The sequence below is a fragment of the Phodopus roborovskii genome, unplaced genomic scaffold (genome assembly GCF_943737965.1).
Source record: "Phodopus roborovskii unplaced genomic scaffold, PHOROB, whole genome shotgun sequence".
NCBI lineage: Eukaryota > Metazoa > Chordata > Mammalia > Rodentia > Cricetidae > Phodopus > Phodopus roborovskii.
The window spans coordinates 4,296,324-4,311,120 of record NW_026126618.1 but is presented as its reverse complement, the minus strand read 5'-3'; the positions used below and the strand labels follow the sequence as shown (position 1 = coordinate 4,311,120).

The 14,797-nt window shown below is 42.2% G+C and overlaps 1 protein-coding gene across 1 annotated transcript in view; it reads left to right on the top strand.

Moving 5' to 3' along the window:
- The window catches only part of Cfap54 (cilia and flagella associated protein 54), a 244,454-nt gene that overhangs the window by 162,007 nt on the left and 67,650 nt on the right, over positions 1-14,797 (top strand). The window contains exons 52-57 of the mRNA XM_051206281.1: positions 4,650-4,752; positions 5,925-6,072; positions 6,796-6,953; positions 7,111-7,287; positions 7,390-7,516; positions 12,409-12,564. Of these exons, the coding sequence (XP_051062238.1) occupies positions 4,650-4,752; positions 5,925-6,072; positions 6,796-6,953; positions 7,111-7,287; positions 7,390-7,516; positions 12,409-12,564 (869 nt within the window). The remainder of the gene's footprint in view (positions 1-4,649; positions 4,753-5,924; positions 6,073-6,795; positions 6,954-7,110; positions 7,288-7,389; positions 7,517-12,408; positions 12,565-14,797) is intronic.

Below are 14,797 nucleotides of genomic sequence, written 5' to 3'. Positions count from 1 at the left end.
AAACCCCAGTGGGTTTGGGACCCACGGATTGAGAACCCATTGTTTGTTCTACTGCTCTGGAACGATAACCTAAGTATATTTCTATTCTCAGTTGCAGATAATTTTGTTATAGCAACAGAAAACAAAGCAAGTAATGAGGACCAAGTGGGTTATGGCATATTGGTAGCTCCCGTGTTTTATACAGTTTCCTTGTTAGCAGTATTCCAGACCTCGTAACTCATTCCTCTTTCAATCAGGACCCATGCTTTAGAATCAGAAGAAACCACGGGACAGGCACCCCTTTCTTCTTCCAGGGTGTGTTGGCAGTGGTGGAGCACAATCCTGTGATGCTCTCCTGTAGCAGCAGGGTGCGTTAGAAATGTGCAGCCTTCAGGGGGGAGATGGCTGTGGAGCAACCGCAGGTGAACTGAAGCTCGGTTAGGCTCGTTGCCCTTCTTGCTTGTTCCCTTTTACTTTAAACAGCAGACAGCAACATTAATCACGAATAATGCCGGAAAAAGCAGACTGCAATATTGCAGGTGTTTTTACGGCCTAGCAAACTCTTGGGAGTTTAATAGTCAATGATTGCTAAAAAGACTGGAGAGCTGGTTAACAAGTTAGTAAAAATAAATAAATACAAATAATTTGGGCCTCTACTATTTCTCTTGCCAAATCAATAAACTATCGATGCCAATAGCTAGCATGTGTTGGCTAAGCACATCCCACTCTAGTAGAATATCAGGTCCTGGTAGGTGGGGGGTTGGGCTTGTATTGTTTACTGCTGTATCCATGGCTCCTAGATTTCTTCCTGGCACAAAACAGGTACCCAGCATGTGTTTTTGAACAAATGGATCCTAATTTAATCATCAAAATCATTCATTTTGATGTGGTTAGAAAAGTTATCATCGTCAATTTATAAAGAGATTGATAATTGCATTTCCCAAGATCATACAGCTAAAACATGACACAGGTGGGCTTTGAACTCTTTCCCCTCTTTCCCCCTGTGTGCGAATTCCTGAAAATTAGGCTATACAAGATGAATTTAAAAGCTGTCATTAGCAACAGAAGAAAATATAATTAAATCGTTGGAGCTCTAAAAACTTATCAAATTAGAATTGAGTTCAAAGAAAAATGTCAAATGATTTAATCTGTAAAATATTTTAATTTTTTTTTTTTGTGTGCAAGAAATGCTTGCATCCAGTGCTGGGGAGGAAGCTGTTGCTCAGTGGCAGAGCACTGGCCTGGAGTGTGCAAGGCTTGGGTGTGACCTCCGGCACCAGAAAATAAAACAGCTTGTAGCCACAAACTCTACTCATAATAAATAGGTCACGACATTTTTACTTACAACCACAGAAAAAGATACTACTGACAAAAGGTGCAATCCTTCACACCTTTTATTTTTCAAAAAGAGGAAACAGTAGTTCACAAACGCCTGGAAAATCTTCTTCTGCTTCTGAGAGTAAAGTAACGGCTGTGGTTGGGCTGTCCATTAAAAGATCCCATCAGATAGTTCCTGGTAGTTGCTCCTTACTCGTGTAAGTGTTTTCATCTGTGTGCATGTACAAACCTCTGCAGTACCCACAGAGGCCAATAGAGGCATCGGATTGCCTGTGCCAGCCATTGTGAGTGCTGGGTACAAGCAGGTCCTTGGCAAGAGCAGCAAGCTCTCTTCATCTCTCCTCTCTTTCAATTTCTCACTTCAAGGAGTCATAAAAACACAGGAGGCACAGTAGCCTTAGCAAAGTACCAAAGACCAAGCATAGTAATTCGGTTCCGGGAAATTTATTTTCAAAAGGTGCCCATCCATAAAAAGGGAGAGTCTGAATACATGCACCTCCCAGCATAGGGTAGCAGAGGGTGAAGAAAGATGAACTGAGTCTTCTACCCTGAAAGTAGCTTATCGGTAGAAGGGGCTCATCGACCCTTCCATACGTCTAAAGAAAGAGCATACCAGATGAGAGAGGAGCAGTTGTGCTCCTGAAATGTTTAATGGTGGGCACAGCAGTGGCTTTGCACTCAGGCCAAATAGTAATATGTGTATAACTGAATTCAAGCGTTGTAACCAAGTCTAGAAAAATCTGATGGATTTAAAAGGGCAGAGGTTAATAACAAGCTGGGGATGGTATTAGATGCAGCAACCAAGTAGGTATGGAAGGGAAAACACAATTAAAGCACCAGGTTCTTCACCTCCCACGTTTTGTCTCATTTTCCCCCTTGACAAATAGAGAAATTATGTTTTCAAAAATGGATTAGTTGAGAAGAACGTTTTTGAAATCATTAAAAGTAACTGCTAGACCACGATATGTAATTTTCTAATTAGTGTGGAGGAGCAAAGAAAAATTATAGTGAAGAAAAGACACAAAACAGTAGACAAAGGGACAAGGAGTAAACAGTTATAAAAGAATAGAAGAAAATTACATATTATGGGGCTGGCTAGATGGACCAGCCAGTAAAGACACTTGGCGGTGCAAGCTTGGCAATGTGAGTTTAATCCCAGAACCCACATGAAGTCAGAAGAAGAGCACTGATTCCCCAAAGTTGGCCTCTAAACTCTCAAGCCATCACACATGTGTGCCTCCAAGTAATCATCATCATCATAACAACAACAACAATGCCATATTTTGACAAAAATGTAAAATTGTTGAAATTGTGTGTATCTGTTAATGTTGCTTATCAGCAAGTGAGAGATTCCCAGCTTGAAGCAACTTAAACAGAAGAGGCAACTTTTTGATTGATTTAGCAGAGCAGGGAGAGACAGGGCTGTGTGTCAGTGGAACAAGGCTGGATGCCTCAGGAATGCCCATCCAACCCATCAGTTTCTACACGCTAGGGTTATTTCACCCAGGTGTACCCAGGTATCTTGGCTGATGAGCCAGGATCATGAACAACATGGAAGCCCTCTCAGAGAACTGAGAAAGGAAGTCACCATGTCTCATGAGGATGGGAATGCGTGATGGTGTTCTTAGGAGAGTGAAATATGTCACTCAAAGAAATAAGACTATAGGGTGACCCACATGGCAAAACCAGGCCAGCCATTTTTATAAATAAGATGGCCGAAGGTAAAGAAAAACATAGTAGGTGTGTAACATTAATATGTTGAGTAGAATGCACGTTGATGGTGATGACAAGTGCAGACACCCCTGGCACTGACAGTAATGTTCATAAGTAACACTGTGGCATGACCATTGATGTCAAGCTGGTTAAAATGAGGAGAGAGGGAGAGGGAAACAAGGAGGGAGGGAGGGAGGGAGGGAGGGAGGGAGGGAGGGAGGGAGGGAGAAAAGGGGAAACAGGGAGGGAGGGATGGAGGGAGAGTGGCTGGGTGTGAGAGAGCTAAAGTTCTGGAACCTATTGTCTGGATTCCTACCCGGACCCTTCTTTTCGTAACTGTGTGACAACTTACTGAATATTTCCATGTATCCATTTCTTACTTCATAAACTGAGTCAGTAATAGTACTTAACCTTGAACTCATAGCATGCTGGCAAGGGTGGGGGGGTAGTGAATGACTTAATTCAGCAAAGGAACACAGGATGACAACTGACATGGGGTTTTTTAAAAATGTAAATTATGGGAAGAGGGGGAAACAGTCTGGCTCCAGGGGTAGTGTTAACACAGAGATTTCAATCTATTAATGTAACATGTTTGCCAAACAACAAAAATGTTCTTAAAATACGGTCTGGAAATAGAGCCTGTAGCATATATTCTGGGAACCTATGGACAAGAGCTAGCTTTCTTATGAGCCTCCGTGAACATGGATGAAGTCAACCATGTGCTAGACCAGAATTCTCGGCAACTAATCCAGAGAAGAAAGTTCAGAGTCCAGAATTTTTGGTAACTAATCCAGAGAAGGAAGTTCAGGGTCCAGAATTCTCGGCAACTAATCCAGAGAAGAAAGTTCAGAGTCCAGAATTTTTGGTAACTAATCTAGAAAAGGAAGTTCAGGGTCCAAAATTCTCGGTAACTAATCCAGAGAAGGAAGTTCAGAGTCCAGAATTTTTGGTAACTAATCCAGAGAAGGAAGTTCAGAGTCCTGGGAGGCATCTGGTCTCCATTCCAGTCGCATCTTGAGGAGATTGCTACAGCTGTTGTGGGAGAGAGCAAGAGTAGGACTTGAACCGTGTGCCTACGGTCCTCCACCCTGGAGGTAGCAGTGGCGGAGCAGAGGTAAATGAGGTGGCGGAGTGAGGAGGTCTTAGCCAGTGGGTTGTTGTGGGTCAAACTGATAGAACTTGATGAATTGAATAGTGTCCATTGCAGAGTCAGAGCAATGGTGATGACTGAAGACTTGGGGTAGAAGAAATTCTGCTGCGGGGGTGGGGGGGGGCAGAAGTGGGGCGGTTGCCTTTAATCTGTTTTAGATCATGGAAACATTCATTCATTCATTCATTCATTTATTCTTTGATCCATTTCTTCTTATTGAAAAGGACTTTATAGTGTCTTATTGAGCCTCAGCGACTGTGCTAGAATGTGGGTTTAGAACTCTATGCTGTGTTTAAATGGTGTTAGGAATAAAGGAGAGGGCTACAGTGCTATGGGGCATATGAAAGAGACACCTAGTAACCTTTTGAGGGTGGCTGGGGGTGTCATAGTTTTCATGGGAAGTAGAGACTCGTGAAATAGTATGCAAATGCTGTCACCAGTAACAGTCAGAACCTTCCCTCGGTTTCAGGGCTGCTATAGTGTATTCCACACTCAAGCTTCTCCAGGATTCAAAAATTTTTAAGAAGAGAATGCCAGATGACTTGGACAGTCCTGCCTCTCCGGGAACTTCTGTACGTATGCAGTTAACATCCGTGCAGTGCACACTGCACCGTGCATTGTACCGTGACTAAGGGCACAGTAGGAAAATGATTAGCTGTCTGGACAAAGCAAAGTGGTGAAGGTGAAGTCACAGCAAGACCAGGGTCTGCGTTGAAGTCCCACTTGTGCTCTTTGTTGAGGAAGGCCCTTCTGTTCTTTTAAGTAGTGTTGTGATCTCATTTGGGAGCTGCTGAGGGTGGATACAGTCATCACGAGCCCAATCAGAGGCGTAATTGCGGTGTCTTGCTATGGCCCCACTAGCAGAGTGGTTTCCCAAGACTCCACTGTTGTGTTTATTACCAGGGCGTGGCGGGAAGGATGCTCACACTCTTTCCCAGCTAGAGTTACCTGCGTGTAGCCTTCCCCATACACAGAGTCTAAAGACTGCTTGACAGCTGGTCATGAGCTGCGTCACTGGACTGAATGAGACTGGCTAATTCAACAACATAAAATCCTTTAGGAGTCTGCATAAAAACAGTCGCCACACAGAATCTTGCTTGTGATGGCAGGCATTCCTAATGAAATCACTCATACCCAGTGAACTAACAGTACAAAATAGATACCCAGTGCTGTATTTACCATTTTTATAACTTAAAGGAAGGCTTTTGATGGCATAGAAAATGCTGATAATATAATTCAAAACACAACAAAAAGATCCAATGTTGCAAAACTTTTATTATAATTTTTAGTTTATGTGTATGAGTGTTTTGTTTGAGTGCAAGTGCACTGTGTGTGGACAGTGCCAATGGAGGGCAGATGACATGTTTGGATTCTGCTGAAGTTATCAGTGACTGTGAGCTGCCATGTAGATGCCGGGAACAAAACCAGGTCTTCTGCTAGAGTAGAAATATTCCTTCCTAACCTCTGAGCCATTTCTAGTTCTACACAAAGCTGTTTTTGAGTAGGGGTGTAGAGCGAAAGACAGGCCAAAGTGTTAATAGAGGGTTGTGGAATTAAGGGTGATTTTACTTGTTTCTTTTGCATATATCTTATGCTTTCTAGAATGTTCAATAATAACTTCTTAATTAAAAATGTGATACTATGAAATGCTATTGGGTTCTTGTCTCAGTTCATGCTTAGTCTTAGGGTAGAATGCTGGTATTATCCAACGGGAAGCTAAGCTCATCATTTTAACATTGTTTAGACCACAGAGAGTAAAGACGATGGCGAGTTTTTAGACCCCATTTCCCTGAATGCCCGGGAATATTTCAACATTCACCTTTGGCTGAGGTGCCGCTTGATGCTTGTGACTGCATTTGTCGCACAGATTCGTGGTGTTGGAATCATGAAAGGTACTTTCTTAACTAATGTTTCAGTATGGTTAATTTGACATGGGGGGGGGAGTGCGTGTGACAGGCTTTTATTGGGGTATGTCTTTGACAGTGTTCACAACCTTCTATCTTGCTCTCTTTCCAAAATCTACAATAAAGGCCATTGAACAAAAGTAGTGATCATTCTCTGTCCTCTATACCAGAGCAAGTGGCTTACATATTACTGAATTGATTTTAAAAAATACAAGGAGATTACAAAATACATTTGCTCAGGTCTTGGGAAGGTGTCTAAGCATAGAGCTGATAAGCCACCAACATAGGTTCCCCATGCAGACCTGTCCCCTCTTGCCAAGTCTTTCTCTGATTCTGTACTTCCCTTTCCTCTCCAGAAGATGGAGGTAACCTATCTCCTTCTTACTGGACTTATTGCCAGACTGAAGGTGATAGCAGTTGTAGTTTTAGATAACAGCTCGGCATGTATCAATAGTACTTCCCACAGTGACTGATAAATGTCCAGTTGTATACCTGCCTGTTCCCTTGTTTATATCTGCCTCCCAAATTGGATCATTTCATGTAATAACATTACTTTTACAGCATTGGACTAAACTAAAGTGCTTTGACCCGAATTATAACACTTTCCTGCTCTGCTTCGTGTGATCCATTCACTTTCCATCTTAATGTTCTCTTACTCTTTGATCGTTGGGGACATTCTATACAAATCCTTCCTGCTCTCTCACGCATCAGAGAATGACATGACGGACTGCCTGAGCCTCATCAATGAAGTGTGCCTGGAGGCCAAAAGTGTGGACGACACGGAGAACCTGGCCGAGTTCCTGATGCAAGCCGTGATCCTGGGTCTTCAGGAAAAGCACTTAAAGGCAGACATCATAAGAAATCTCCAGGTAAAAGAGACCGTGCAGTGTTCATATGTGTGCTGAGGGAAAAATCCCAGGTGGATCAAAAGGAGAGATTCCCAACCCTAATGAACGTTCACCTGGCTCCCTGGCCACAGCTCAGCAGTGAACTGGAAAACACAAACCATCATTTTTCTCTCAACAGGAAGTAATCCAATTGCTGGAAGGAAATAAATTCCTTTCTCCTCGATCTTGGTTAACACTGGCGAGAAGCCTCGTTCTAATGGATGACTTAACGAAAGCTGAGAAATTCAAGCAAGGGTCTTCCAAACGGAACAAATTCATTCTCTTGAATCAAGCCCACAACATCCTTATCACACAGGTAGCAATGAGCAATGCCTTCCGTGGCCACAAACTTGGGAATGGCCTTTTCTGCCATTTTTCTTCTCCCTGTTGGTGACAGATGCCACTGTTTCTGTCCTAGATGCTAACTTTTGGAGAGACAGTCGAATTCCCTCTAACAGATGCCGACTATGCGAATCCACTACAGCCTTTGAAAAACATCTACCTTCCTCATGTCATGTTACTGGCCAAAATAAAGCTGAGAATTGGTAAGAATATTTAAACATCTAGCTTCCTAGAGTGCCATGGGTGCTTTTAATTGCTTTTCAAGTAGGCTATCATGACTTGAAGGGGCAGTGTTATGAATGGACAGGTTCTGCATGCTTAAGCAGGTTTGGTCACTTACCATGTTGGAGACTCTGTGGTGTAAGGATGTCTTTGTGTACAAATCAAGTTATGAGGTTGATTACAGTAGTTATAATATGTGAAACTATTTGCTTTGGACTGTTGCATTTTATCAAGCTGTTCAATCTTTGTAACAAGATTATTCTCACAGTCTACTTTATTGAAAAAAAAATAATAGAAACACAAAGTATGAGTGTATTCCTAAGAATACACCACTTATTTGTTCTCTAAATCACAAGTACTTATTTTACATTTATGTCACATTGAGAAAGATTTTTGAGAGGCATATAGAACAGTGTATTATGTCTTCTGGTTATCACTGATGCCGTTAAGTACCCATATCCCTAAAAACAATGCTCATGAAAAAACATTATCTTAATGTGTTGATGATAATGGTGGGCTTTTTCCTGACGCCCTAATAACTTGTATCATTTTAAGCAACAAAATTGTGTCCTATAAATGTGGGAATTGTCAGAGTCTTTGTATTTTTTTTTTTTTTGAACCAAGTTGTCTTGAAGACATAGTTTCCTTGTCTCACCATGAGGCATGCTAAGCAGTGGTGCTTCGGTTAGAATACCTTGAATACGCCCGGTGAGGATGATCAGGACAGTCCCCGGAGTGATGCTGGCATGAAGCTTTCTCACATGCTGACTGAAGGGCTTTTTGCCATGGCTCAGCAGCTTCCGGGGAACATCTTCAGTAGGGTAATACCGGGGCATTTTTCGAAGCTTAACCACCCGGGTACCACCATTCTTGTTACCACCAACTGGTTTGGTGACGGTAGCAAGGACCTTCTCCTTTTTCTTCTTCTTTTCAACCTTGGTTTTTGCAGCTGAGTATTTTCTTTTGTACGGGGCCTTTCTGGAATACACGGCAGATGGGGAGAACCTGCCAGTTCCTCTAACCAGGACAGGTTCCGGCTGCAATGCGGCTTCCCCTTCTTGGGCTTTTTAACCTCAGGTCACCCTTTGTGGCTGCATCGGCAGCAGGGGCACCTGCGGCATCACCGCCAGCCTTCTTGGCTGCAGGCTTTTTCTCTTTTTTTGTCAGGGTTCTCAGCTTTTTCACTCGCCATCTGGCAAGATGGGAACGAGAACTAAGGTCCCGGCTTCTGGTCTATAAGCCAATAAGGAAGGTCTTGATCTCCCCATATAGACACCATCATTATTGGGGGAGAGGCTTTCAACATATGAATGGAAGAGAACACAACACCCAGGGAGTAGTCATGACACTCTCCTCACAGAAGATTAAATGAGCAAAATGCCTGGCTCAGTGCTGGGACCATAGTGAGCACTATAGGTATGGATAATACTTGGCTTTGTCTGGAATTCTATCAGTTTCATCGTTTATGATGTAACCATAATCTAATTGATCTTGATAATTAATTTTTCTGCCATCGACCTCTAAAAATTAGCTGATAACTTGTATTTCTTGTATGTATGCACGTAAGTATGTAATTGTCACCCTGTCCTCAATATATTTTATTTCACTCACACTATCTCTTCTAGAAGCCACAGTTGATATTCCTCTTGATGGCTGCTGGCTCTTCATTCCTGGGCTATTCTTCTATGTCTGCTTATTGTGCTGCAGGTCTAGCTGTGCCAGTGTGCTGGTGATGCTCAGAGGGGCAAATTCTGCTGTGTGGCTTGTCTCTGTGTCGACGTTTAAGAGTCTCTATTTCCCCCTTGAGTCTCCAGGGGAAATAACAAATGCCAGCCAGCATTTTCGAGCTCAGCAGTACAGAGGGCTCAGTCCATAGCCTGATCCCTCTTGGGAAATCCAGGGGGCAGCCACCCTTCTCTGGAACTCTCATCATCCCTTTAGGCTCTTTTTAGGGTACCATCTTCGATCTTTGACATAAGCCTTCCTGCCTCTGTTTCTCTGGGTCTCATTCATCCAAAGAGCAGAAGGCTGGTGGCAGCTCTCTGTTGTAATCTGTCACCTTCTAGGACCCTCTCTCTTGCCTCCTCTACCAGAAGCTTCTCAGCCAAGAGAATCCATATACTCAAGGTACCATCTTTCCTGAATCTTCCCCTTATCTCTCTCCTTCTTTGATTCACAAGCTCAGTTGTGATACTTCGTTTATGATATAACACATGAAGCTTGCCTGAAGATCAGAGAAGCAAAGCAGCCAGCCACTAGAGAGTTCTCACCTCTGCCAATGCCCAGACTGAAGGTGTGGGGGGGGGATCCACCGAACCACAGACTGCACTGAGTCCCTGTCTCCTCCTGCCTTATAGTCCCCTCTAATACTGGGTTGAAAGGTGTGTAATCCCAAGTGCTGACATCACCTTTGTGTGAGCTCTGTTTCTCTTAGACTGGATCTATTTCACGTAGCCCAGGGTGGCCCTGAGCTAACAGAGATCAATCTGCCTCTGTCTCCCAAGTGCTGGGCTTAAAGGTGTGCGCCACCACTGCCTGGCTTCTATGGCTAGCTAATGTGGCTGTCTTGGCATTCTGATTTTCAGGCAAGCTTTGTTATATTATAAACAAAATTTCACCACATTATTTTAGTTGATCTGGTCTAAAAGAGAAACAGCTGACACAAAGGGAATTTCATGCCTTTAACCCCAGGACTAGAGAGGACTACAAGGTGGGAGGAGACAGGAGCTGATTGCGTTCTGAGGTTCAGTGGACAGCAGCACCGTCTAAGGTTCGGTGGGTCACCCCTTCAGTCTGAGCATTGGTAGAGGTGAGAACTCTCTAGATGTTGGCTACTTCGCTTCTCTGATCTTCAACTTTAACCCCAATATCTGTCTTTGGGTTTTCATCATTTATGCTACACTCAGTATCATCCCTTGCACATGAATTTTACTATATACATTAGTCTAACTTTCAAGTCTCCTTGCTGATGGCATTAGCACAACTAGCCAGCCCCTCAGACTTTTTGCAGCTCAGTCAATGACCATACTCAATCCATTTGTCCCCTATGATTTTAGCCCACAGTATGCTATATTAATAGGACATTTGAATTCTGCATGCACTCAAAGCAGATTGTGTAAAATCAAATCTACTCTCGGCTTCTCTGACTTACTCATCTTGAGGACCTGTCACCACTCAATGACAATAGTGTTGCTTCTTGGTAGATGCATTTGAAGCTGAACAGCTTGCTTTCTGTTATGTTATATTAAATACAGCCTTTAAAAACAAAACCACAAGCCGCCTTTCTGTCAAAACAATGTCAATTTCACAACAGTTCTTTTTTTTTTTTTGAGTTGGTGTTTATTTGAAAAAGAAACATTTCAATATTACAAAGCACAAAAGTTTTTTTGTAGCTTCCTTTCTCAGAAGTCTCTTCTGTAGTATAAATTGCATCACAGGAATTTGCATACTTACTCTTTTTATCCTTTGTGATGGCCTCTGATAGGAAATAGCATGTTTAAGGTTATGTTTATGAAACAGAAGTTACCCACTGACTTACTAGAGAATCATACTGTCTGGGTAGCTTCCTGAGGCCTTTCCAAGATCCAGATGGACAGGATCTTTTCTGCTCCCACAATGCCCTATGGTTTCTTTTCCTGTGACCAGCCTCATGCTGTTTTACCTAGTTGGTTTGCTGTCTTTATTCCTGGTTAATCAACAGTGCCATGACCTCACTATTAGGATACTGTGTTGTAGTTTAGGGTGTGGGTCATGGGCCAGGCTACTTTAGGTTCAAATCATGGCCATATGACACGGGCAAGTTTCTGATAGCTTTGAGCCATTGCTCTGTCTTCTGTCATATGAGCATAATAATGTTGTCTCTCAGAGTTGTGAACCACAGGTATGATTCAGGTGGAGTGCATGAGATGGTACCTGGCATGTAGGGTACATTTAACAACTTTTACCGCTTAGTATTTTTTTCTCATTTATATCTAGTTCTTATACATGTAGGAAATATTTTTTGATAAATGACAGTCTTTGATGACATATAGAACAGTGTTTCTTCCATTCAATAATTCTTCCATACAGTCATTAAAAACGAGGACTTTAAGGAGTATGGCATACAACCCTTACCTATAAAGAGCTTTCTTATTCAGTTATGATGACAGAAGATTACATAATGACCAGTGGATTTAATAGAAAGGAAATTATTGCCTATTAAAACGTATTAATAGTGAACATTATACAACTTCCAGATGTTTCTCTGCTAACAGCCTCTTCTTAAAAAACATGGGCTTTCTCTGACTCTTACTGGCTTTTGGGACCCCATTCCTCATACTGCGTTGCCTTGCCCAGACATAATTAATAAAAGGGAGAAGTTCTTAGTCTTTCTCCAGCTTGATATGCCATGTTTTGTTGAAATCCATGGAGGCCTGCCCCTTTCTGAATAGAAATGAAGGAGGAGTGGATGGGATGGGCATAGGGGAGGTGGCAGGGGGAGAGGGGAGGGGTTGGGAGGAGAGCAAAGATAGGAAAGTTTGGTCTGGATGTAAATTAGATAAATACATATTAAAAATATTTTTGAAACAAAGAAAGACAGTGGAGGTTGTTCTATAAGCACCTTGAAAAGTTGAGAACTGGAGACACTCTTATTTAAAAAATAATGTGTTGTCTTATTTAGAAAATATTTTCTAAATAAGACAACACATTGGAGATTTATCACAGCTCAAACTATTCTTGTCGTTCCCTGACATCTTGGATATATGGCTGTCTAAAAGCATTCTTGGCTACAAGAACTGTGAAGACTCACAGCATTGCAGAGGGAAGTCCCTTGTCTTCCTAACATGCCCCAAACACTGAAGCCTTTGTTTTGCATCCACTGTTTTGCTTTTAGGACACACACTGTCCAAGCAGGTGTATTCCCACAGCAAGAAGAAGGACATCAATAGGTGGCTGCCTGCCCTGCACATCTTTGAGATGGCCTTGAACCTCTGCCAGGTGACAGCAGCAGAGGAGTTCGAGGTAGAAGCAGAAATTCTGTTTCAGAAAGGTAAGTTCTACTTGGAGTCAGAACTGGGATAAAGCACGTGGAGCCATGGAGTTATTAATAATAAATCCACAGACTTTACAAATTACAGGACACACCACTCCTTTCTGTAAGCCTCTGTTTCCGATGAAAAGCCTCCCATTACGTTAAATCTAGAAAAAAGTTACTACTAATTGATGCCTCATATAAGGGTTAGTGTCAACAGCAGCCATTTCGCCACATACCGTGTGGCTGGAGAAATGACTCAGCAGTTAGAAGCATGTGATACTCTTGCAGGGGACATGAGTCTAGTCCCCAGTACCCATGTTAGGAGTTACCACCTGTAACTCCAGTTCTATAGGATCCAACAAACTCTTCCGGCCTCTGTGGGTGCCTTCACTCATATTCGAATATACCCACACAGACACACATATACACATAATTGAAAAATTAGAAATTAGAGCCAAGAAGGTGATCCAGCAGTTCAGATTGCTGACTTCTCCTCCAATGGACCCAGGTTCGACTCCCAGCATGCATATGTACCTTCAGATCCATGGGATCTAATGCCCTCTTTTGGCCTCCTCAGGTTCCAGGCACACTCAGGATACACAGCAGGGAAACCTGTCTGTTCGCATGAAAGAAAGTATCAAAGCCACAAAAACAAATATTTCAAAAACACACTCGTGCTAAATAATAATAAAGCAAACCGTGATTATTAATTATATTAAATGATAATACTAGTGTTTTACATTACTTATTACCTAGTTAGATATTTTGGTTAATTTCTATAAGTAAAAGGCAGCATTATATTAATCTTTAATAACTATAGCATGCCTGCCTCTAGAACTTACAGACAATGCATTCATGATTTCACCTTGGCCATTTTTCTGCAAGAAAGTCAAAGTATAACAATTGTTGTTTACTGAACTAGACAGGTCACATGCCAGCCTCTCACACACCAACCCCTATTAAATGAGCGTGCCTAGATGGGAGCTCTGCCCCCCCCCCCTCTGCTGGCCTTTCTCTCCTGCTACACAGAAACCGTGGCTCTTACTCATGGTGACTATAAGAGTTGCTTTCCTGGCATTTCTGCTGCATGGCAGCACCCTCAGTTCTTGTGCTTGAAGAATGACATCCACCATGGTTGCCATGGTTGCTGGGAGCCAAGTGATGAGGGGGCATTGGCATCATCTCTTCAGTACTTTCAAGCATCTGCTTTTTTCCCCCCCCCTTTTTCTCTTAGGATTTAGTTTTCACTAAGTGTATTATGTTTTTAATTTTTGGTTTTCTGAGACAGGGTTTATATATATATATATATATATATATATATATATATATATCTGTAGCTCTGGTTTCCTGGAACTCATTCTGTAGACCAGGCTGGCCTCGAACTCAGGGTTTCATTTGCCTCTGCCTCCCTGAATGCTGGGATTAAAGTCATGTGCCGCCACCACCCGGCTTTTGTTAAGTTTATTTTTAAGACTTAAAAGCTAGGCTGAAGAGATAGCTCAGCCATTAAAGCCTAGGCTCACAACCAGTGTGTGTGTGTGTGTGATATGTACGTATATATGCATTTATGTATGTGTGTATATATATAACTTTGTAATTAATTGACAAAATCATATATATTTCTGTACAGTGTAATTCGTCAATATAGGTATACGGTATGAAGTGATTCAACTTATCTAATCAAATCAATTTATTTTGTGGCATAAGTGTTTAAGACTCTAATTGCTTACAACTCTTTCAGTATATAATACACTGATTACAATCACAGGGCTGTAGAGTAGATTACAGAACTCATCCATCCTGACTGAACTATGCTCAGCACTTCCGTTTCCCATACTTCAGCAGCTGGAACTCCTCTTTCAGTAGAAAGTATCAGGAATGGAGCTTCCTCTGATTCATGCGTTAATGTAGGTGACATCGTGCGGTGTTTACCTTTCTGTGTCTAGCTTCTTTTGCTTAGCGTACTGTCTCACGTTCATATGTGCTAGATAATGTTCTTTGTATGTGCATCACATTTTTAAAACTCCATTTAGCCTCAAAGAGCACTCCCGCTTAGTCTGTCTTTGTACTTAGGGATACTGCTGCAATGGATACAAAGATACAGCCGAGCCTTTGTTTTTGGTGTTTGTGAAACAGACAAGGGCAAGGGGAAGCGGTTATTAGAGGGGAGGAATCACAAAGGAAAAGGACAGAGAAAGTAAGCTACCAGGCCAGTGGCACTGGGAAGCCAAAGGCGTCTTTAATGGAA